This window comes from Ipomoea nil, unplaced genomic scaffold (assembly GCF_001879475.1).
Source record: "Ipomoea nil cultivar Tokyo-kokei standard unplaced genomic scaffold, Asagao_1.1 scaffold0761, whole genome shotgun sequence".
In the NCBI taxonomy this organism is placed as follows: domain Eukaryota; kingdom Viridiplantae; phylum Streptophyta; class Magnoliopsida; order Solanales; family Convolvulaceae; genus Ipomoea; species Ipomoea nil.
The window spans coordinates 1582180-1608629 of NW_017617189.1; the positions used below are offsets into that span (position 1 = coordinate 1582180).

Here is a 26450-nt window from a genome sequence, read left to right on the forward strand (position 1 = left end):
GTTTCAAGCGCGACGCCGATCGTCTCTCGCTTTATTCGTTCGGCGTTCTCCACGTACCAATGGTCGGCGATGGGGTCTGCAGTGTAGCCAAGCGTCGGGGACCACCTACTCGGGGAAAAGTGTGAGGTTTTTTTTTTTTCCTGGCCTTTTGAATGTCTGTGACAATTTGACTTTTTTGGGTGTTTTGTGTTGGTGTTGGTGTTTGTCGTCTTGTCTGGGTTTTTTGTTGTGTCGTCTGTGGGGGGTGGCAGCGGTGTTGTATTTTGGCCATAATTTTATTATTATTAGAGTTTTTTTTTTTTTTTGGGTTAAATCCGTTTGCTTCATTGTTTTGGGTCTCTTTTGTGTTTTTTTTAGGGGGTTTTGGGTTTTTGCCGACTGTGAGGGTGGTGGCGGTGTGGTAATTTGGCTTTATTTTGGCCGGATTTTTTTATTACGGTTTTGTTTTGGGGTTTTTTTTTTTTTTTCCAGTTTTGTTCCGTTTGGTACGAAGTTTATCTTTGGATTTTTTTTTTTTGTTAATTTCTGTTCGCAAATTTGTGTTTTGTGTGGTCTTTTGCAGTTTTGTGATTTGTTATTTGGGTTATGCATGATGCTACTAAGCTCTATGTGGTGATTCGTGTGGGTTGGGTGCAGGGTTGCTAGCTAGGTTTTGTATGCACATACTGCTTTTTTTTTTCTTCTACGTAGGGGGGGCATTTTTTATTTTTATTTTTATTTTTTGTAATGATGTGTGCGTAGAACGTGATCAGTGGGTGCTTTGTTCCTCTCATTTGAGTGTTCTGTATATTTTGTTAGCTATGCTACTCGTTTATTTGTTAATGTAATGGCTTGTGTGCGTTTATTTGTTTATGTAATATGTGTGTGCATGATTTGTTGTGGCTATGTGCTTTCATTTAGCTTATTGTAGTATGGGTTAGTTTATAAATGTTTGTTGGGTTGTGTGTGGTCTATATAGACTGGCCAGTGGTTATCTGTGTGCATGTGGCGATGTTATTGTTTTGTTTTTTTTTTTTTTTTTCATCTAAGAAGTCCAAGGGTGCGCGATGTGATCCGGTTTCTCGTAATTCATTATCCATTTATCCGTTTCTACTTTTTATGATTTTTTTTTGTGGTTTTGGTGGGTTTTTATATGTGTTCTCCCTTTCTCTTTGGGGTTGTGTGTAGTTGGATACTTTTGTGATACTTACCATTCCCGTGATGGACTGTCAGTTGACACCGTATTCGGATATTAAGAAAGTTGACATGATATGGTTGTTGGTCTTTTTCAAGATTTTTATTCAGTTTTTTAATGGGGTCTTATGTGCTCTTTGTGTACGTGTGCACGGGTGGTCATGAAGCGTGCTTACAGTTTCCATGTATTGTGCACACGGCCTACACTAAGAGTGCACTCGGTTTCCGTGTTTGTGCACACGGCCATCACTAAGAGTGCACTCAGTTTTCGTGCACATGGTCTACATTAAGAGTGCACACTGTTTTATTGTACGTGCACATTAGAATCACCTAATTTTTTGTCATTGGATTTTTTTGTGCAAAATTTTTTCCCAATTCTTCGGCTTGGCCACTATTTCTTGCTATGTTTTGATTTCAAGCGTTATCGTTATGAGATTATCAATAACGACCCAGATCCCACGTCTAAGGCGTGGAAATATGGGGATTCGTTGGAGGATATGGTTAGTAGTGAGACATTTCTTGCGTTTGTTGTTTTTGTTTCGTTTCGCCCTTCTGGATATTTGTGTTCTGCTTATTTTTTCTTTCCTTTAATGTCCTCTTTATTTTTGTGTGTAGAAGGATATTCTCTCCGAGTTCTATAGAGTTATTGATCCTGGGAGGTCGTGTCTTGCTGCTGGTTTGGATACTAAGCGGTTGTAGATGTCATGGCGGGATTCGAAGAATAAGATTGAATGTGGAGTTTATCTTATGCGTCACATGGAATCTTATGTAAGCCAGCGGGTCTCCTAGTGAGATTGTGGACTAGCTAAGTCGGACACTAGGATGCTGCACAAACTAAGGCTGCAATACATGGAAAAACTAATAGTGTGGAGTACAATGTGTACAAATTGCGGAACCTATCTCGGGCGTACCAGTCTATCTCTACTCTGCTTCCTACTATGTAATCATCAGGTTTCCACGTGTGTCTTTTGGATGGTCTTACACCGAGTTGTCTAGGCTAGTTAGTACCCATTTTTTTGGTCTGGATGTTTTTTGTTCTGAAGTTGTCGAATACTTTTGTTGGGTTTAATTTATTTTGACGCTATGTTCGGTGTATGACTGCTTCGTGTGACTAATGTGATTTTTATTTTTATATCTTAGACATCTATTATTTATATTAAATTTTGTTCATTTAGGGCTGCCATTCAAGTTTATCGTATTCTGTAGATTTTGGTGATTTATGTTGGTTATACAGTTGGGGCATATGTGCACTGGCATATGGGAGTGTGTGCGGATGATTTATGTGGATTTAAGGACCAAATCTACATGCTGGTGGTGTGCACGAATGAGTGTGGGTGTGTGCTTTCCCCATTACCCGTGTGTGAGTATGAGTGTGGCTGTGTGCTTCCCCCATTTGCTTGTGTTGATGCGTTCCACCCGTGACATTCCACATGTCGCTATATTAACCTCGTTATCTAACGCTTTACAAGTTGGTGTTGGGTAGTTGACGCGTTCACAGTGCTCTCCCTAATTAGAAGGACTATGTGCACCAGTACTAGATTAATGTGTGCACGGAATTCATACTGTGTCATACTCGAATATTGATGTGCAGTTAAATAAACCCTGTGCATTTAAATATACCATATGCTATTCTAACAGGTTTGATAAAGCATAAAAATGTAATTGTTGGGCAGTTGACGTGTTCAGAGTGCTCTCCCTAATCACAAGGACTGTGTGCACTAGTACTGGTTTAATGTGCGCACGGTATTTATACTGTGTCATACTCGAATATTGATGTGCAGTTATATAAACCTTGTGCTTTTCAAAAAAAAAAAAAAAACCTGTGCATTTAAATAAACCATATGCTATATATTCTAATAAAAGGGTCGGTGTGCACATGTAATGGGTTAATGTGTGCACGGTATTCATACTGTGTCATATTGGAATATTGATGTACATTTAAATAAACCATGCGCTATTAAAACAGGTTTGATAAAGCGAAAAAAAAAAAAACCAAAAACAAAAACAAAAAAACAAAATGTAATTATTAACTAGTATTCTAATACTCTTAGTCTAATCTTCTTCTGATGCAATTTTGTCTGGGCAAGTGCGGCTATTGTGGCTTGGTAGGTCGCATATGTTGCAAGTCATTTCCTTTTTCTTCTGCTTCTTCATGTCGGCTTTCTCTTTGTTACTTTTGAGCCTCTTTCCACTACCTTTGTTCTTTGCGACACTGGGTGGTTTTATCTAATATCAAACTCGGCCACTGTAGCGTATGCTCGGTAGAAATCAATCCCTTTCTCTACTGTTTCGAATTGCTGCCCAGCATATGGTGTCTTGTCTTCTTGGGTAGTAGGTATCTAGTATTTCGCCCTGTCTACGCCAATGTCCATTACACATTCTTCTACACCGCTTCCATGTTGCTCTTCGCCTGTTGACCATATAAATAGTATTAAAATGGTGTTGCATCCTTCATGGATTTACAAATTACATGCATGCACACACAGTTCTCATTATGTTCAGACACGTTTCATGTGTCCACAGTACCTAGTTGATGTGTGCACCCAGTTTTGAACAAATCACATTCATTAAATCTTTCTGTGAATCACCCTTCTTAATCTGTTGCCAAAAATTAGGGTTTCTAACCACTCACATACATTCACTCTTTGTTCACAAATACATTATTATCGAATTCACCGAATTAATTCCAAATCCAACATATGATGCACAGTTCTAATTACACGATTCCCCTAATTACAGCAGTTCATATAAATTTTATTAAAATGCATATGCATCCTTCATGGATTAACAGATCACGCATGCACACAAAGTTCTCATCCATGGATTAATTTGGGATTCTTTACCTGGTGTTGACGTTGCAGTATGCTCCAAAGTCGCATCCATGTCTTCTCGCCGCATTGTTGTGTCGGAATGCCGTCCGTGAAGGGGGTTTGTCGTCTGGGATGGATTGCCAGTGGTGGGAGGGTCTGCGTCAATTCATACGTTGTTCAATCCTACCGCACTTACACTTCTTCAATTATGGTGTAATATCAATATTTAATAATATTTTGTAATTAGACTTCTTTTGCATTGCCTTAATTACCCTTTTTCCCATTAATTATGATTCTGATTGCCTTAAATCTAATCCATTCATCTACTCTAATCTTATGGCCTATATTTGTCCTTACGTTTGTATTTTAAGAGTGTTTGCATGTGAATGCAACCCTATATATATATTTATTTATTTATTTATTCATTCATTTATTTATTTATTTATTTATGGCTCGCGAGCGGCTCGACGAGTCGCGAACCTAGAATATTTGAGCTCGAGTTCGACCCGAGCATTGACCGAGCGACTCGCGAATCGCTCGCGAGTTGCTTGGCTCAACACTCCTATATAAGTATCCTACATTTGAACCGAATTTTTTCTAGTTAAAGAATCTCTTTCTATTTCCCATTAATGGAATAAGAAAAAAAAAATACAAATCTGAAAAGTGGTAGGCGTTAATTTAAACACTACAGGTGGTCCTATCGAAGAAAACTCAACTAAAAAAATAGGCCATTGTTGACGGGAAGAAAAGTATTTTTCATCCATTATGTTTATTATAATTGTCTTCATTCTCCAAATGTAGTGTAGAATTAGTCAAACATTTCAAATAAAAAAATATTAAAAATCAAATAATTGGTTACTTTATTCTTTGGAAATAATCAATTGCTTCGTTACTAAAATTCCAGTTTGCCAGAAAATCCGTTGTTGACTTCCTTATAACATGTGTGTGCATAGTATAAGGGTGTTTGGTAAATAACTGTTAGCTGATTGAATTAATGGAATTGATTAGTTGATAGTATTAGCTGCTTGTAGAAAGATGTTTGATAAATTAGATATTAACTGATAGCTGATTACATGCAGAATGACTTTTACAAAAAGCTAATCAAAAAAATTATTTTTAGTAGTTTTTTGAATTTTAACATTTTGGAATAAAAAATTATTATAAAAAGCTAATTAATCAAACACTCATATTGATTATTCAACAATGTCAAATAACTAATAGTGATCAAATAAACTAAAATTGACTGATTGGCTAACTATTTTACCAAATATGGCCAAAATATTTAATCAAATAAAATAACTAATAGTAGTCAAATAAGTCAAATTAACTGATAAGCTAACTATGTTATCAAACAGGGTATATCTATTTTATGTCTTGTCACTTATCCATTATCTCTTTCTCTTTTTTTTTGGTGATAAGAAAATTCATAGTTGTTATTCAAGAATTGGATTAAGAGAGTTTAATAAGAATTGGACATCCCTTTCAAGACTACTTTTCTATTCTTAATTCACTTCTTAATACTTCTAATGTGACTATTTCAAATCTTGTGATCATCATTGTTACTATTTTAAATAGAAGGTCAGATGTTGGCATTATTATATTGAATAGATAGTACAATTATTATTATTATTTTTATATTCATTAAATACTCATAAATGGACTGATTTCGCCATAAATTAAAAAGAAATCTACTTATTAATTTAATTAAATATAAAAATAACCAATCAAGTAATTTCATACCCAAAAAGTACACATAACCAGGTGGATTTACAAAGCTAAACACATTTCTTCAATTTTGTCAAATTACAGAATAATATACTGCATCCCTCACCCTTTTTAGTATTTGATATTATTGTAATGAATATGAAAGCAGTTCCCTTTCTATTTATAGAATATGACCATTTTTTTCACAATTTGATATCATAAAACTTTGTATAATTCATACTTGATTACTATTTGATTTATGGAAAGCTCGCACGTACTCGCTATTCGAAGATACATTCTAGGTGGTGACATTTGTATTGTGACCCTAGCGGCTGGCCTAACCAACAAAGAACCACAAATAAGTAATATAAATTAACCTAAATTGCTCATAACTGATCAGCTCAAATAAAAAAAGTTAATAGGTAGTCTTCACCGGGAGTCAAAACTTGAAACCTTGTGATTATCAAGTTAACGGTCTAACCCAATGTTGCAGAAGGCGCTAGGGGCTAGTTGGGCGCCCGGGGGCACGCGCCTAGGCAGTAGAGTAATTCGAGTATGTGTCACCACTTTTTCCACTCAGGACTATGCGTTTTTAGACTATTATAATCTCACAAACTAGTCAACTACATATGTTAGATGGTTATTTGAATACATGGCTGGAGGAATATAGAAAATGAGCAATCCACAAAAAATACCACTTGGCCTAGTTTAGTGCCGACTCAGCCTAGTTGGATGCCAACTAGGCAGAGTTAGGCGCCCAACTCAGTGCCTAGTCGGCCAACTAACTAAAAGCCGCCTAGAGCTGAAATCGCCTCGACCTGAGGCGTATATAGTGCCTAGGTGAATTTTTACAACACTAGTCTAACCTCATAGTTGATTACTCTTTAACCTTTTAAACTTTTGTCAATTCTTGATCTTCATTCGGCTGATGTTGAGATAATTAGAAATTGAGTGATGAATGTTGGAAAGCATGACTAGACAATTTCAAACTTACCAATAAAAACAACAAACAGCAAACAAAAACCTCTACTTCAAATTCTCATACTTCATTGGGCATTCCATAATCCATTTCTGTCCTCTAGCGGATATATGAAGACTTTTTCTTTCCCATATATATGGCCAAAATTCCTTAACATTTGACATTTTCCCTTAACCAAAAATTTGTCAAAAATGCCATAATATCTAATCGCAGCTGTTCTAATAACGACCGGCATCCATTTTCCATATGCATACGTACGCGTTCATCAACATATATCTTTTATATCATTTTTCAAAAATAAAAGATGATATTATTTGAAATCTAATTGTTTTTTACATGCAAATACTAGGGGTAATAAGTGATAAAAATATTGAGGAAGGAATAAGGGTCAAATAGGCCACTCAACTGCACACCAAAGTGTAATTGGGCCACCGAACTTTAAAAAAGATGCAATTGGGTCCCTAAATAACACAAAATTATGCAATTAGGTCCAAAATGACCTGTTTACCTGAAATGGTAGGTTACCGATTTTAAAAATAATTTTTAAAACTAATTTTAAATAAAATAATTAATTAAAATTAAAAATTTTTTAAAAAAAAACTGTCGTTCATCTCCGGCAGGCTTGGTCTCCATTGCTCTTCATCTCCGGCCATGGAGACGAAGACATTCGTCTCCCTGGCCATGGAGACGAAGACATTCGTCTCCCTGGCCATGGAGACGAAGATCTCTTTGTCTCCATGGTCGGAGACCATCCGGAACTTCCGTCTCAGGCCATGGAGACGAAGCCTGCCGGAGATGAATCGTCTCCGGCAGTTTATTTTTTTTAAAATTTTAAATTTTATTTTTAATTAATTATTTATTTAAAATTAGTTTTAAAAGTTATTTTTAAAATCGGTAACTTATAATTTCAGGTAAACAGGTCATTTTGGACCTAATTACATAATTTTGTGTTGTTCAGGAATCTAATTGTATTTTTTTGAGTTCGGTGGCCTAATTGCAGTTGAGTGGCCTATTTGACCCTTATTTCTATTGAGCAATATATAATTTTGAGAAATCAAAGGTTACGATATTACTAAACTTTCAAGTTTGCAATAATTATAAAATGAGTTTTGTTGTTAAAAGTTTTTTTAATAATTATAAAATTGACATCACGATCTTTTTACTAAAACCCTCAACCATTATTGATGAACTTGATGGATGGCTGAGATCAATCCTCACCTTTTACAAGAAGACCCTATATGCAAAGGAGGTCTCAGGTATAAAATGAGGTGAAATCTCAGCCATTGATCTAGCTAAAATCAACAGTCCAGAATGATGAAAAAAAATGTGGTGGCATTATGATAATTTAGTGTATAACTTAGAACTTAAGGTGCATAAGTTCGAAACTTAAGTGCATCAGTTCAAAACTTAAGGTGCATAGGTTTGAAACTTAAGGTGTATAAGTTCGGAACATAAGGTATATAAGTTCGGAACTTAAGGTGTATCAATTCGAAACATAAGGTACATCAGTTCGAAACTTAATGTGCATCAGTTTGAAACTTAATGTGCATTAGGTCGAAACTTAAAGTGCACCACTTCAAAACTTAAAGTGCATAACTTTGAAATTTAAGGTGCATCAAGTCGAAACTTAAGATGCATAAGTTCGGAACTTAAAGGTGCATCAGGTCGAAACTTAAAGTGAATCACTTCAAAACTTAAAATGTATCAGTTCGAAACTAAAGGTCCATCACTTTGAAACTTAAAATGCATAACTTCGAAATTTAAGCATATATATATATATATATATATATATATATATGCATTATTGGATTGGGTTAATAATATATCTAAAATTTATTTTGAATATTCAAAATTTGTAGTGATACATTTTAGACTTGACATCCATTTTTTGTGACAAAAATAAACCCGTAGCCCTTATTTTATGGTGTGCACTGCATTAGGAAGTTAGAACGTGTCAGTATCCTTCTTTCTCTATAAAACGCAAAATTCTCTTACCTCAAAGCTATCACTAACCGATTAGAGATGATAGTAGATGAATAAATAATGATAACTTAACTGTTTATTAAGTGAAAAAACATCAAAATTAGTGCTCACAAAAAGTTCACCATATTAGATGTAATTCCCCCTTTGAGTTGTTTGGGTTTAATATTTGGTCTTTTATTTTAGACAGACCACTGTACCCTAATGTCCTTACCATATTTAGACAGACCACTGGTGAATAAATCGCGACCTCCTTTTCTGTAGGCTGTAGCAATAACTAGCAGGATCCTTTTTGTCAACGGTCAACCATCTCTGTGACTTTTCACATGCTGGATGCGTATATATCTGTTAATTAATATCTGTTCAAAGTCCAATACACTTCTCATATTCAACAACCCTTTACTGCTCTCTTGCCAAATAGGAGCTTCTCTCCCTTTTCATCTACCACTTGGTGGAAACCACCCAACTCCAGAAATGTATGCTCCCATTGGTTCAACTTTATTGCTTTCCCAAATTTTATTATTATTTTTCTTTTTATACAGTTTAGTGATGTATCATTGGATTGTTTCTGCTTTTGGAGTCTTTGGATTTTAACTACTTTATGTATGTGCATATTAGCTACTATTGTATTGTATTCTCATCTGCCCATTATGGGCATTGTGGATTCTTTCTTGCCCCTTAGAAGAGATAGTTGTGTTCTTGAGATGCAATTGCTAGTGGGAACTTCCCGGCCAATTCTTGTTTTGACCAAGACTTAGGCGTTTTTTAATCAATTTTGATCAGCATGTGATGATATTTTGCATATTGGCATTCCAGGTGTGCATTTGGATGATTGGAATTGAGTATCTTTTCTGTGTTTGGAAGATCTGGAGTCCCTTGTGTTGAAACAAAAAAATAAATAAAATTAAAGGGTGATTGTTGATTGAGTGTTAGAAGGGAGTGAAGATGGCAGCAGCTCTGGCTGCAGATGATATGGTCAGGTCTCTGAGTAGCCAGCGGTCCACGAGTAGGAGTAGAAGGATGAGTTTTGGATCGGGCAGTGCAAGGAGCTTGGCTTCTGCAAGTGTTAGGGAGGTGTTTGGTGCACCGGATGGAGACGTGTTTCAGAGAAGTGCTAGGGAGAATGATGACGAAGAAGAGCTGAAGTGGGCTGCTATCGAGAGACTTCCTACGTATGATCGGTTGAGGAAAGGGATCTTGAAGCAAACGTTGGATAATGGAAAAGTTGTTCATCAAGAAGTTGATGTTCAAAACCTCGGGATGCAAGACAAGAAGCTGCTCATAGAGAGTATTTTGAAAGTTGTGGAAGAGGATAACGAGAGGTTCCTTAGAAGACTCAGAGACAGGACTGATAGGTAAGGCTGAAATTTCTCTTCTCTCTATGCATTTTCTAATGGTTAGTCTTAATGAATATGTTAAAAAATCATACATACACAAGGAATAATTGTTTCGAAATTATGGTAAGCCACTATTATCAATGATATAGAATTTGTCATGAACAGGGTTGGAATTGATATTCCGAAAATTGAAGTTCGATATGAGGATCTGTCAATTGAAGGAGATGCATATGTTGGATCCCGGGCACTGCCTACTTTGTTCAATGCTACAATGAATATGATAGAGGTATTTCGTTTTACTTCCTATGTAAATCTTGATCGAGCTTCTAACTTTATTTGAATGATTGCATATATTATGCTGATAATGTTTATATATTTCTGCAGGGCTTCCTTGAAAAGATAAGGATATTCCCATCGAAGAAAAGAGTAGTCAAGATACTCAAAGGTGTGAATGGAATTATAAAACCATCAAGGTATGTTCATAAATCATAACTAAGCATTAGTTTAATGTTAGTTTGATGAATATATTACACCTTATGTGGAGAACTTCTGTTCGGTCCATATGGATAAACTTCTTACCCTTCTATTCTACAGGATGACTCTTCTTCTCGGGCCTCCCAGCTCTGGGAAAACAACATATTTGAAGGCACTCGCTGGAGTATTGGACAAAGATCTTAGGGTAAGTGATAATCTTTATAACTTGCGGCTTGAAATCTTACTTTGTCATGTTTTTTTATGACACTCGTTCTTGAATTTTGCTTTTTTTTCTAAGGTTGAGGGGAAGATCACTTATTGTGGGCACGAGATGTCAGAATTCATTCCTCAACGGACTTGTGCTTATATCAGCCAGCATGACCTCCACCATGGAGAGTTGACAGTGAGAGAGACACTGGACTTTGCAGGACGTGTTTTTGGAGTTGGAACTCGATACGAGCTTCTCACAGAATTGTCAAGGCGTGAAAGGGATGCAGGAATTAAACCTGACCCCGAGATCGATGCATTTATGAAAGCCACTGCAATTGCAGGCCAAGAATCTAGTTTGGTCACGGACTATTCACTTAAGGTATATTTTCAGTTTAATTCTATAGCTAGGAAACCAAGTAAGTATGTTGAACTGTCCAAGAATCTAGTTTGGTCACACTATTTTCAGTTTAATTCTATAGTTAGGAAACCAAGTAAGTTTGTTGAACCGTGGAAATGATTTACAGATACTTGGTTTGGATATATGTGCTGATATAATGGTGGGTAATGAGATGATGAGGGGCATATCAGGTGGACAGAAGAAGCGTGTCACCACAGGTACGTTCCGTGCATAAAATAAGGTTCATGAATTAGCATATACCCTTTCTTTAGTTTCGGTTTCCTCATATTTGAATCACTCGGCAACATTTCTTGTTTAACATATACGGTTGTTGTTGAGTGGTTGAGCATATAACCATTAATGTGCAATCCAACTATCAGCTTAAGCTTTTAGTTGAGATGGAGCACATGCTTCAATTGTTGTATTATAGATCTTTTATATATGTGAATGCAGGAGAAATGTTGGTTGGTCCTGCAAAAGTTTTTTTCATGGATGAAATCTCTACGGGTCTCGACAGTTCCACAACGTTTCAAATTGTTAAATTCATGAGGCAAATGGTCCATATCATGGACGTGACAATGATAATATCTCTTCTTCAACCTGCACCTGAAGCATTTGATCTTTTTGATGACATAATTTTGCTTTCCGAGGGGCAAATCGTGTATCACGGTCCACGTGAGAATGTTGTTGAGTTTTTCGAGAGTGTGGGATTTAAATGCCCAGAAAGGAAAGGAGTTGCTGACTTTCTCCAAGAAGTTACTTCCATGAAGGACCAAGAACAGTATTGGTACCGAAAAGATGAACCGTATCGTTTTATTTCAGTAGCTGAATTTGCGAATCATTTTAGCAATTTTCACGTTGGACATAAACTATACGATGAGCTCTCAGTTCCTTTTAACAAGAGTAGAACCCATCCTGCAGCATTGGTTACTGAGAAGTATGGTATTTCCAATATGAAGCTCTTCAAGGCGTGTTTATCTAGGGAATGGCTATTGATGAAACGCAACTCCTTTTTATACATATTCAAGACATTCCAGATTACCGTAATGTCAATAATTACTTTCACAGTATTCTTTAGGACAAAGATGAAATCTGGAACGATAGAAGATGGAGGGAAGTTTTATGGAGCACTGTTTTTCAGTCTCATCAATGTGATGTTTAATGGAACAGCAGAGCTTGCATTGACCATCTTCAGACTTCCTGTGTTTTTTAAACAAAGAGATTCTCTGTTTTTTCCGGCTTGGGCTTTTGCACTTCCGATTTGGCTCATGAGAGTCCCCCTTTCACTCATGGAATCTTTCATATGGATTATTCTTACTTATTACACCATTGGCTTTGCTCCTTCTGCTAGTCGGTATGCATTATATTTTCAGTTCAATCCCAAACATAAACTAAAACCTCTCATGCTTGTTGAGATGGAGCACATGCTTCAATTTGGTATCAGAGCCAGACCAAAGGTCATGGGTCCGATAAGCAACTACGGTCCACGTGTTGCTTGGAACCACCGCACGCGTGAGGGGGCGTGTTGAGCATATAACCATTAATGTGCAATCCAACTATAAGCTTAGGCTTTTAGTTGAATGGAGCACATACTTCAGTTATGCTTGACTGTAATACTGATATGTTTTGAATTTCTTTAGGTTTTTTCGCCAATTCTTGGCCTTCTTCTCTTTGCATCAGATGGCCTTGTCCCTCTTCCGTTTTATTGCTTCACTTGGAAGAACACAAGTGGTTGCAAACTGTTTTGGGACTTTTAGTTTGCTGGTAGTCTTTGTTCTTGGTGGTTTCATTGTTGCTAAAGGTCAGTAATGTTCCTTATATTGAAGTTTGCCTATTCTCTTCATCCCTTAAATTTATCTCGATTACAAGATTTTTGTGTAAAAAAACACTATTTCTTCTCTGGATGCAGATGACCTTGAACCGTGGATGAAATGGGGATATTACGTGTCTCCCATGTCTTACGGACAGAATGCTATAGCCATCAATGAATTTCTTGATAAAAGATGGAGCTCTGTAAGCTTCAATAATAGTTTCGAACAAATTTTATCGTCATTCATTACTCATTAGTCTAACCAATTGAAGCATGTGCTCCATCTCAACTAAAAGCCTAAGCTGATAGTTGGATTGCACATTAATGGCTATATGCTCAACATAACCTGCCCCATTCGTTTTGTCTTTTCAGCCGGTTAATGTTTCGGGATTCCAGGAGCATACAGTAGGCTTGGTGCTTCTTAAGTCGAGGAGCATGTATTTAGATGACTACATGTACTGGATATGCGTCATTGCCCTTTTAGGATTCTCGCTTCTCTTCAATGTCTGCTTTATCATTGCACTCACATACTTAGATCGTAAGAATACAATACTATTTCCACTCCTTCCTTATCTGCTAAAAACTTCTAAAACCCAAGATATATGCATGCTTTTGAGTTCCTTCAATTCGTTTCTGAAATGCAGCCTATGGAGACTCTAAATCCGTTATCCCTGATGAGAAAGATACTAATCGTAAGACTAAAGGCAAGTTAAATCCCTATAGTAAAGCAGCCAGAGACGGGAGTTCATCGTCTACACCTCCTCCTATGTTTGAAGGTTTGGCACCTCAAATCCTATGCTTGTTATCAATGGTTTAAGGTTGTAATATTTTGTTCCTTCATTCTTCTGTCTTATGATTGTCGATTTCAATGCAGGCATTGATATGGGTGTAAGGCATTCTGGACGAGGCTTAAGTAGCGAACAGAAAGCGAGCAAGAAAGGGATGGTGCTTCCATTCCAGCCTCTTTCTCTTGCATTCAACCATGTGAATTACTATGTTGATATGCCGGCTGTAAGTATCATTTTCGGTGTGCATTTTTGAGATCTCTCTATGAATGAATGATATTGGCAGGCCTTGATGGTTGTTAAAGAGTGATAAAATAAGAAAGAAAATATGGATTATAAGGCCATGAGTTTGACTAGTTAATTGGTTGGATTCAATCTTTTAGTGTGGTTTGGCCTATGTGCATTATAGCTCAGTTGAGTGACCCTAGCCCAATCTTAGTTTGTAACAATGTTGTGTTGTACTTATGGTATATATTGAACAGGAAATGCAAAAACAAGGAATTGAAGAGACGCGTCTCCAGTTATTGCAAGACGTGAGTGGTGCTTTCAGGCCGGGGGTTCTAACAGCATTGGTTGGTGTAAGTGGAGCTGGGAAGACCACCTTGATGGATGTCCTAGCAGGAAGAAAAACGAGCGGCTATACCGAGGGAACCATCAACGTTTCTGGTTACCCCAAGAATCAATCGACTTTTGCTCGTATAAGTGGCTATTGTGAACAGAATGATATTCATTCTCCACATGTTACAGTTCACGAGTCTCTTGTATACTCTGCCTGGTTGCGTCTTTCTCCAGATGTCGACAAGCAAACAAGAAAGGTGCGGTGTGCTCAGACTTCCAATTTACACTTCAAAGTTTCTAACAAGTGGTCAGATTAACCAGTTTGGTTGGCGTGAGTGGCTGTGCACTCTCGTCCCTTAAGAGAACCCCCTCTCGTATGGAAAAACCAATCTGGCCAGCACTTTGCCTCTTAATTGAGCCTGCCCGGTGTGAACGGGATTAGTCTGAGTATGGTACGGGCTTAAACGTGCCTCCTACAGTTAGGGCCTGCTCAGGACACCTCGTGTCTGACAAAAAAAAAAAAAAAACAAGTGCTAAGATTGACTTATATTATGGTTTTTGTTGTTGTGTGTGTAGATGTTCATTGAGGAAGTGATGGAGCTGGTTGAGCTGAATCCTTTGAGGGATTCTCTCGTTGGGCTCCCGGGGGTCGATGGCCTCTCGACTGAGCAGAGAAAGCGGTTGACAATAGCTGTGGAACTCGTTGCTAACCCATCCATCATCTTCATGGACGAACCCACATCAGGCCTCGACGCTAGAGCTGCTGCAATCGTGATGCGAACCGTGAGAAACACTGTGGATACAGGACGAACCGTCGTCTGCACAATTCACCAGCCAAGCATAGATATCTTTGAAGCATTCGATGAGGTAGCCAAGCCAGCCACTGGTAACGCCACTCTGTTCGATGTTCTGAATCTAAACATTTGCCTTTTCATTATATTGTAGCTTCTGCTGATGAAGAGGGGAGGGCAGGTCATCTATGCAGGGCCTCTTGGTCATCACTCTCACCGGTTGATACAATATTTCGAAGTGAGTAACTTCGTCCCTATGTAAACTCACACGTTTTTCGTGCACACGACTTAATTGGCTTGCAATAATTTGTATATATTTTTCCAGTCTGTACCGGGGATTCCTAAAATCAGAGAGGGATATAACCCCGCTACCTGGATGCTTGATATCAGTGCTCCTGCAGTTGAGGCTCAACTTGATGTCGACTTTGCAGAAATCTATGCTAACTCTGATCTCTACCGGTAACTAGAACACATAACAAAACTGTTACTGTCTCGTTAGTCATCTCATCTCATCTCACTTTATTTCTAACAATGTTTTTCTACTCAGGAGGAATCAAGAACTCATCGAGCAGTTGAGCACTCCAGCCCCGGGTTCCCAAGACCTTCACTTCCCAACAAAATACGCCCAACCTTTCATCACTCAATGCCACGCTTGCCTGTGGAAAATGCACTGGTCTTACTGGAGGCATCCACAATACAATGCAATCCGGTTTTTCATGACAACAGTGATAGGAATTATATTTGGAGTTATTTTCTGGAAAAAGGGGAAGCAAACGTAAGCCCCCGCTATCATCGAGTTGTGAAATGAGCATAAGAAAGATCGAAACTTCTTTTCCCCCTTTATGGATTACTCTGATCTCTTATGAATATTTAACAGGTCCAAACAACAAGACCTGTCGAATCTTATGGGAGCTATGTATGCTGCTGTTTTGTTCCTCGGAGGAACAAATACTAACGCTGTGCAGTCTGTAGTATCCGTAGAGAGGACAGTCTTCTATCGAGAAAAAACAGCAGGGATGTATTCTGCACTGCCTTACGCATTTGCTCAGGTAAAAAGATAGATTTTTACTTCGAAATCTCTGTTTCCCATCCTTTTGTGTAGAGCTAATTCTCGAAATTAGGACTCTATATATGACCAAACTAGTAAAATAAGTAGTATGGGTATGGTTGAGAGACCATTTCGAGAATTAACACTTTTTTGTACTTACAAAAAGCGTGCAGTGGCATTAGATAGGCCGGGTTGGTGAACTCTCTTGAATTCTTGTGTCATATATATATATGTATATATGTTGCAGGTGGGCATAGAGACTGTGTATATTGCAATCCAAACCTTAATTTACAGCATTCTGCTGTACTTCATGATTGGATTCGAGTGGGACGCTGGGCGCTTCTTCTGGTTCTATTACTACATCTGCATGTGCTTCCTATACTTCACATCCTATGGAATGATGCTCGTCGCCCTCACTCCAAGCTACCAGATTTCTGCCATCGTCATGACATTCTTCCTCAGCTTTTGGAATCTCTTCTCCGGGTTTCTCATTCCAAGAACGGTGAGTACTGCAAACCTTCAATCATTTCTTTTCATAACTTACATTGCCTGCTAGCTTGCTACCTGCCTACCTACCTACCTACCTGGTTTCTTGATGCATGTTATGTATGTATGTATGTGTATGTACACAGCAAATCCCGGTGTGGTGGAGGTGGTACTATTGGGGATCCCCCGTCGCTTGGACCATATACGGCCTCATTACGTCTCAGATTGGTGACAAAACAGATCCGGTGGCCATTCCCGGGGCTGCAGACATGACAGTGAAGGACTATCTCAAAGATAGCTTGGGATTTGATTATGACTTCCTTGGTGTAGTTGCAGCTGTTCATGTTGCCTGGGTTCTTCTCTTCTGCTTTGTCTTTGCCTATGGCATCAAGTTCCTTAATTTCCAAAGGAGATAGGACTGGATAGGATAGGATAGATAGATAAAGCAAATTTCCTTCCATTCTTATAAGAGCCCCACAATACTAAGTGTTAAAATTTTTAATTTGTTTATAGAATACGGAATTTTAAGTCTCCCAACCCCATTTGTTATACCATGGACCAGGGTCTACCTTGCAAGGTGGATCATGGTTCTAAATTGTGTATTTTTAGTATTAAAATTGTGAACATTTAAAATATAGATTGTGTTTGTAAGTATTAAAATTTTTAAATTGTTTATAGACGCAACTAGTATTTTAACCCGTGCGTTGCACAGAATGTATTTGTTATAATATTTTAAGAATATTTAGATTGATATACAAATATAAATTATAACAACGAATATTATATAATGCAGTTGATGAAATGGGTTGTATCGACTATAGATTATGTTTTTTAATGTTATCTTTGCATGAATTCGAGAAAATATTTGCTCAGTTACTCTTGTGATGCGCGTGCGTTGCACGGATAAAAAAATTTATTGTATATTATAAAATTAAAGATGAAATTGTAAACAATTCTAATATTTGGAAGTGTACATTTATTTGATTATGATGTTAATGCAAAAGTATCACTCAATTAATTGAATAATATATGACTCGCTTGTCTACAATTATCTTAAAAAATCAATATGCAATATGATTTACGTAATTATATTATGAGTAAATACCTAAAATGGTCCCTCGACTATAGCTAAATTCACAAATTGGTCCTCAACTTTCAATTTCACCCAATTAAGTCCTTAACTTTGCAATTTTGACACGATTTGATCTTCCATCTAATTGACCGTTTGTTGACCGTGATCGATGATTTCCAGAAGAACCTTCAGCTCTAGTCGGAGCACGTGGAGGCCTCCAGGATGACATTGCACCAGTTCAGAAACACGTCGTCTTCTTCGCTCTGGTACGAATTCAACTACATTGAATCCAAACGGAGGTTGAAGAAAGGTGACCGGGTTTGGTAGATTGCTTTCGACAGTGGATTCAAATGTAACAGTGCGGTCTGGAAATGCAACCGGAACCTTAAAAAACCGACGATGGACCATGAAATTACATATATATCCTCAAAAATCACAGTCAATAAACGGTCAAATAGACAGAGGACCAAATTGTGTTAAAATTACAAAGTTAAGGACTTAATTGGTTGAAATTGAAAGTCGAGAACCAATTTGTGAATTTAGCTATAGTCGAGGGATTATTTTGGGTATTTACTCTTATATTATTACAAAAATAAATATGAAAAAAAAATTAATTATAATTATTTTAAAAATTAATACAACAACTCATGTTTAGCTTAATTACAATAATAATTATTACCCAATTATTATTAGGCAATTACACTAATAGCTAACCGAAATTAAATACTAAGCTAGCTATAATATTAAATAAAGTTTGGATCCCTTTAATTTGATCATATATATGATTAGGTGGGAGTGGGTGGAGAAAATATAAGGTGGGTCGGGTGATGGATGTAGCCCTCTCCGACCTGCACCCGACCCATTGCCATCCCTATATATGATCCATTTTCATCATCTACATACCTAGCTAGCTAAATAGTTGGATCCCTTTAGTGCTAATGATCTTGGAGATTCAGATTAGAGACGAAGCGATAAATCAATTATATTTTCATTGTGGATGTTTTGGGGACGAGATGCAGACGCGGTGGTGGCGGTGGGATGGAGGAGTATCGGAATGGATAGTGGTGGAGGAAAGCTGGTATTACTGTATTAGGACTGAAGAGAGAAGCTCCTGCAACAGAGGAGGAGGCGGCGGCGGCCCTTTGACGCTGGTGGGCTCCCTGGTGACCGCCGAGAGCTTGGGGAGTGAAGAAGTTGCGGGAGCAGTAGAGGCAAGAATAAAGTGGTGGTTGTGCGTCACTGACGAGGGAGCCCAGCGCCAAGTTCAGGTACAGGTCCACCTTGGAACCCGACCCGGCATAGTGGAACGGGTACCGAGGAGGCATGTCAGGAGAGAGGGGGTTGCGGACTGGGACATGTCGTTGGGTGCTGCCGCGAGTCCACTAACGGCGGTAGGACTTGCAATAGTGGCGAGGCTGAGAGAGGTTTTAGTTGTTGTAGTAGCAGAACTTAGTGTTGGTGGAACCGCAGCGCGGGCATGGCTCCGTTCCCGTCATCCTCCCCGCTCGTCTCTCTCCGCTGTCGGAAGACGACATTTGTGTTTCTGGGCTTTGGCTTTAGATTTCAAGCGAAATGGAAAAAGCAGATTAATACAATAGTGAAGAAGACAAATATTTGAGGGAAAAAGTGTCAAATTGGCCCTCTAAGTCAAGTGGCAATAGTTATGCTATGGACCCGTGTCCAGCATGCATGCTGGACACGGGTAACAGTGCCGTTAGGCACTGTTTTTTTTTTTTTTTTTTTTTTTTTTTTTTTAAGTTTCAGACCGCTTGGTTATAAGAGTATATGTTCATAATTTTATTACTATATGTTAATAACTGTACATTCGTAACTCCATAACTGTACGTTCATAACTCTATAATTGTACATTCATAACTCCATAACTGTACATTCATAATTCCATAATTGTACATTCATAATTTTCGAAGCTCTATGTTCACAATTTTAGAGTTCTATGTTCACAATTTTAGAGTTCTATGTTCATAATTTTATCACTATATGTTCATAATTGTAAGTTCATAATGTCAGAGCTCTTTGTTCATAATTCGATCAATAACTGTACATTCATAATTCCATAACTGTAGATTCATAATCTCATAACTGTAGATTCATAACTCCATAACTGTAGATTCATAACTCCATAACTGTACATTCATAATCTTCGAAGCTCTATATTCACAATTTTAAAGCTCCATGGTCATGATTTTATCACTATATGTTCATAATTGTAAGTTCATAATGTTAGAGCTCTGTGTAATTTCATAATTGCACAACTGTACATTCATAACGACATAACTGTACATTCATAATCCAAAAAAAAAATAACGCCGCTAACGGCAAAACACACGCGATTTTTTTTTTTTAACTAAATGACGTGTTTTTTTTAAAAAACGACGTCGTTTTGGGCCCGTGTCACACGGGTCCAGGGCATAATTTGCCGTCAAGTGGATAGTGCAATTGGGTCCCCTAAGTGAAAAAAGTTTCATTCAAGTTCTCTAAACCGGTAAAATTTTTCAATTAAGTCCAATTTGACTTGTTTATCAGGTTAACTCGATACGGTGTTGACACGTGTCCTTTTTATTTTATTTTTTAAAACAAAATGTTTTTTTTATTAAAAATTAAAAATATTATTTATTATAAATAAATAAATAAGAGAACAGTCATCCGCTGTTCGCGCCGGACAACCGGTGTCTGTCTTCTTTCACGGACAGTCGTGGCTGTCCAGCAGGACGGCCACGACTATCTAAGGAAGACGGCCATTGATCGGACAGCAGGTGGCTGTTCTCTTTTTTATTTTTTATTTTTAAATTCTTTTTCAATTTTTAATTGTTTAGTTTATTTATTTATTTATTTATAATAAATAATTATTCTAATTTTGAATAAATAAAAAATATTTTGTTTTAAAAAATAAAACAAAAAAGACACGTGTCAATACCACATCAATTTAACCTGATAGACAAGGCAAATTAGACTTAATTGAATAATTTTACCGATTTAGGAGACTTGAATGAAGCTTTTTTCATTTAGGGAATTCAATTACACTATCCATTCAATTTAGGGGGCCAATTTGACACTTTTTTCAATATTTGAGCAAATATATGTTAACATCTAAAAGATAAAATACAAATTTCAAGTATGCATTTAGAATATAATTTACCAAATCAAATTTCAAAGCATCATCAACAGGGTCAATCTCGCCATTAAGCCTTTTTCAAACCACTCATACCTTTTATCATCATTGGTATTGGATTGTGGATCTACCACAGTATAAACCTACAAAATTAAAAATATCATTAGACATTGATTGTACAATTAATTAATAATTCATGCTATTTTATACCTTAAAGGTGTGTGAAACTATACATTAAGGTGCGTATTTTTAAAGCATAAGGTGAGTTAAAACAAATCTAAAAAGCCTTGAATGAACATGTAACACCCCAAATTTTCATACACCTGAGCCTAGTACTAAACATGAATTAAAGGTAGGAAAATGTAGAATAAAGAGAGAGCAATTAAATACTAATTACCCAACAACCAAAACAAAAGGGGATGCTACTCCGTAGCTACCCTCAATAGAGCAACTACACGGAAAACTAACTAATCATAACATTAACATTAATTAATAAGGGCCCACATCTCAAAACATACGGAGTCTAAGCTCGCAAACATAAGATAAGGCTCACAGACCTAAGTGTCAATGCACTACAAAACAGGGAAAGAGATCAACTGAACTACTCGAGTCTAACATCAAACAAAGTTTAGGAGGTTTAACAAACAACTAGGAAACTAGCATCAAAACTCTATACTATACTAGCTCCTTCTAAACGCGCTCAGCAATCACCGATCAAACCTGAAATGGGTTAAATGAAAAGACATACAAAAGCAACCTGTTAGCACGAATGCTAAGTATAAACCACTTCATCCCAGTAAAGTACATATAGATTGGAAAAATGGTTTTTTTTTTTTACACATAACACGTTAGCCAATCAAGTCATAGATATACGTCAAATAGGTTCATGAGTATATAGATATGCATATACAAGATCGAATAATACCTATCTCATAAATATTAAGCTCATATGCAAGTGTAACTCATACACATCACTTATGCAACCCATGATCAAACCTAAAAGGGGTTAAGTGAAAAGACATACAAAAGTAATCTGTTAGCACGAATGCTAAGTATAAATCACTCCATCCCGTAAAGTACATATAGATATAGATTGAAAAAATCGTTTGTTTTACACATAGCACATTAGCCAATCAAGTCATAGATATACGTCAAATAGGTTCACGAGTATATAGATATGCATATACAAGAATAATACCTATCTCATAAATATTAAGCTCATATGCAAGTGTAACTCATACACATCACTTATGCAATCCTTGCTCGAGTATATAGATTCGTTATACCATAACAAGATGTGAAATCATTTATATGCACTCTCTCAAGAAAAGTGGTATTTTATATATATATATATATATATATATATATATATATATATATAATAGTAACAGAGGGCTTTCATACGTCTCATGAATCATAAACATACCATCAATTTCATCACATCTCAATCTCATCATTTCTGCCGAAGGGACATAGTCCAATCGGGTTCCTCATAATACTGGAGGAATCTCATCATATCATCTCGGTGGGGAGGTAGGAACTTCACAATGTGTGAACGAACCTAATCCGGGCTCAGCAACTCTCTACTGGCCTAACAACGACTCGCCCACATATCTCATAAGTAACATAGAAATGGGACCACTATCTTAAGTGTATACACCCCCTAATTGGGATTCCAAGCCCAACGGGTAATAGCTCAAGCGCCGAGTGAACCCAAGATTTTTCTACCAGGCCACTTTCATAAATTCCGGGAATGTTCCACCGGGTCTCATCACAACATAACATTTCTGGGAGTGTTCCACCGAGTCTCATCATAACATAACATTTTTCCTCATTCCTTTCAAGTATCCAAAAATCAAGTAACACCTCCGAGATAAAAGATTTTCCTCACATCATGCACAATATATCACACAAGTGGCATACTATGCCTAAATGTAGTTTGAGAGAATAGGGGATACATGATAGGCATGTGGGATGTAAAGTTTAGTCAAAACAATGTAAATCATATGCAAAGACTCATAAATAGGTGATTCATATAGTCACTTGCCATATTCATGAAAATGAGAGATATCAACTCATGAAGATGCAAATCATTTCATGTTATTGCCCATATACTTCAACAATTCATACATGCTCGTGTTACATTTATGAACTCACATAAAGTAAGCTAAGTCATAACATAGATCATGGGTCATGCTCAACACTTATCAATATTTCAATGTTGGTTCAAACTTCAAATAAATAGATAAATCATGCTTTAATTGAGAAAATAATTTTTGTACATGTAACATGTCTCACATAACATCTTAGAACAAGTCCCTGAAGTCCTACGAGTCACGAAAACCCGCAAAACGCAAATGGCGGACCGCGATACTTCAACAGGCCCTACCCGAGACCCGCCGCGCCTACCGCACGGCCTGGCGTGAAGTGGCAGACCGCAAAGGGCCTGCCACTGGGCACGCGGACTGGCCGGCGGGTCTACCAGGACCCGCGGGCTGGTCGGCGGGTCTCCCAGGACCCGCGGCCAGGCCCACATGCCTTCGAGGCAGTGGCCTCTCCTCCATTGTTCTACTCCACACTTGGGTATTTTTGTCCACTTTCAACCTGATACAACACCTCCAAAATTACCCTCTAAGCAAAACATCAACAATACAACATTATACAACATATTCAACACATCAAACATAAGACATAAACCATTTTCAAGCTCATTCATCATCAACAACATTCAAACACGCATTTTTCAGACAAATAGAGGAAAATAGTATATTTTGGATGTCCATGGGGTATACCTCAAGCTTTTCAACCTCAAGAGTCCATCATTTCTATCTTCAAGCTAAACTTTCTCCTTCACCATCTTCTAAAACTCCAACCACAACACAAACATACATACACAAGCACAAGAAATGTTCAATACCACATCTATTCTAGCTAAGGAGAGGAGAGAAAATGATGAGAAATCTTGGAAATGGAAGAGAGATGAAGAGTCTTACCCTAGGTGTTGATCTCTTGCCCCTTAGCTCTCTCATGAGAAGGAAAAAAAAATGAAATGTGATGGAATGGAGAGGTAAGGCAATGGAATAGTGAAGATTTATACTTAGGCCACAAAACCCTAAGTCATATAATCAGCCCACTATCACGCCAAAATGAAGGGTAAAATTGGGAATTTGGGGTATTGAACTTTGGGCTATAATTTTGGGTCAAAAGTTGAGTCAAATTCTGGCTAAGATACGATATAATAATTTTAGAAAGATGATAGGAGTATTTTGAAATCAAGTTTTGAAAGAAAACTTGGCTATCAGGTTCACAGGTTCCTCTCAGATTGACTTTTGAATAAAAGAATATTTTTCTCAAATTGAGTCTCAAAAACTAAGGCACATGAATAGACTTTTGTATTTATTTATTCACCATAAGGGTTTTTTGAATAAATACTTTATTTATAAAAGGCACTAGTCAACTTAGGAACAAAATATTGGGAAAAGATTTTGACTAGTTTGTATAAAATAGGCTTAATTGGGAAGAAGAATTTTTGGGTTGTTATAGAACAAGTTGAAAATTACAACAGCAAGGCCTTAGTGCGTGAAGATATGCCTTAAGGTGCACGAATATATACCTTAAGGCGTGTTGTTTTAACGCTTAAGGTGAGTTAAAATAAATCTAAAAAACCTCCAGTAATAAGTTGAAAATTACAACAGCATGGCCTTAGGTGCATGAAAATAGGCCTTAAGGTGCGTGAAACTATATCTTAAGTTGCGTTGTTTTAACACTTAAGGTGAGTTAAAATAAATAGGCTCATGTGCCATTCCACACCATGAACCAAAAGTGATTCTTCATGCCGCACCATAACCTTTCATAAGTGTTGTTTCGATGCACAAACCATAAACATTTTTTCACCTAAAATTTTTTACAGGTTGCCTTCAAGTTATAGGTAATAACTTGTTGATGTGGAGGTGAATTGGTATGACATGGCAGCCATTTCATCATTTCGCTTGAATAAACAAAGCCCTAATTTTCTAAAATATCCAAATTGCCCAAAATTCATACATTCTTTCATACATTCATACAATGTATTTAAACATAAGCATTCTAGTACAGTATGGCGGCTGAGTCAGGTGGTGCTACGGCAGTGCCGCCATGATGGCCAACGGCAGGTGGCGTTTTGGCGACCGGAGTGTCGCCGGATTCTAGAAATTCCAGAAAATCTTCAGAAATCAATCTGAAGGTGCAAAACTCGCCTATGTAATCATATGAGCTCCCGACAAAGATGTAAATGTTCAAAATCAAATGTAATCAGCCACAGAGATTGTATCTCTGGAGCCTTTAACAAAATCATAAGATGTAATCAGCCACATGGAGAGTGTTGGCCCCAGAGAGATTTAAGAACGAATCTAGAGGGGGGGGGGGGGGGGGTGAATAGATTCGTTGGGTTTTGAAAAATTTCTACGATTTGTTAAGTTCGATAGCTTAACGACTCGTTAAGAGTTTAATGGACATCGGAAATATTTGTGACTTCTTTTAACCTATCTTTGCACGAATCGTTGTTTAAGAAAAACTTTGGAATGTAGTGTGTGTGAATATGTGAATGCAGTACTTAAGAGAGAGAGAGAGAGAGAGAGAGAGGGAGATTTTTTTAGTGGTTCAGCTGTTAACAAAGCCTACTCCATTCTTCTTCACAACTCATGAAGGTTTGCACTATCTCTTTAGTACAAAACAACTATGAGACTGCACCTTGACACAAAGCTGGACACAATCTCAAAACTTAGGAGGCCGTTTACTAACTGGAAATTTCTGAAAACTGGAAAATAGAAAACATAAAACATGTTTACTAACACAGTTTTCTATTTTGAAAATTGAAAATAATTTCTGGAAATTTCGGAAAAACTGAAACACACTTAAAAACTGTTTTCGAAATGGAAAACAACATCGTCTATCATCTATTTAGTTATATGTCACTATAACCACATTACTATGATTACATTCATTATCATCTTATTTTACCTATCACTATCTTTTATCTTTTCTACTTACTTTACTTATTTAAACATAATTTATTTGCTTACACTTTAAAGTTCGACATTATTTATATTATCAAAATTAAGAATTAAACTTTATATAATGTTTTAGATTTTGATTGAACTAAATAGATTATTAGTTCGAATATTTTTAATTATGTTACATCATAATACAAGTTCTATCCAGATATCGGATATTGAAATCTCACATATATTAGAATTCAAAGTAAAAGTTATATATTCATATACATGTCATTCAAATGAATATATCCAAAAAAAATATTATAAATATTAGCTCAAAAAATATTAATATTATCTAAACTAAATTTTAGGTGAAAACTGAAAAATTAGAAAATAGAAAACATAGAACAGTTTTCTGTTAGTAAACAAGTTTTCTAAACAGAAAACAGAGAATGAAAACTGAAAAATTAGAAAACATAAAACTGAGAACAATTTTTTGTTAGTAAACGGACCCTAGGTTTTTCGACTACACTTAGTCTACTCCGCCTCAATCTACGTATCCAAGTAGATGAAAGATGATGAAAAGATTTTCTTCTTCTTACAACTAAGAAGCTTGGCGTGAACTGAATATAGATGATGATGCAGCTCAAGTTTCCTTCAAATCTGGATAGAGAATATGAGACTTTATCACTTTTTCGCACTGGATGTTTTCTGCTTTCTAGAGAACTTGAAC

At 36.9% G+C, this 26450-nt stretch overlaps 1 protein-coding gene across 1 annotated transcript; it reads left to right on the forward strand.

Moving 5' to 3' along the window:
• The first annotated feature begins 9017 nt into the window (after positions 1-9017).
• On the forward strand, positions 9018-17070 carry LOC109176871 (pleiotropic drug resistance protein 2-like). Its single transcript, XM_019326265.1, has 21 exons — positions 9018-9122; positions 9463-10001; positions 10149-10269; positions 10368-10456; positions 10578-10662; positions 10756-11046; positions 11192-11282; positions 11518-12418; positions 12705-12865; positions 12974-13077; positions 13247-13412; positions 13519-13650; positions 13749-13885; positions 14142-14474; positions 14794-15084; positions 15163-15246; positions 15334-15467; positions 15556-15783; positions 15886-16057; positions 16304-16558; positions 16689-17070. Exons 2-21 carry the CDS (start codon positions 9592-9594, stop codon positions 16956-16958), a joined length of 4455 nt encoding a protein of 1484 aa, XP_019181810.1. The 5' UTR covers positions 9018-9122; positions 9463-9591; the 3' UTR covers positions 16959-17070.
• Positions 17071-26450: the final 9380 nt, after the last annotated feature.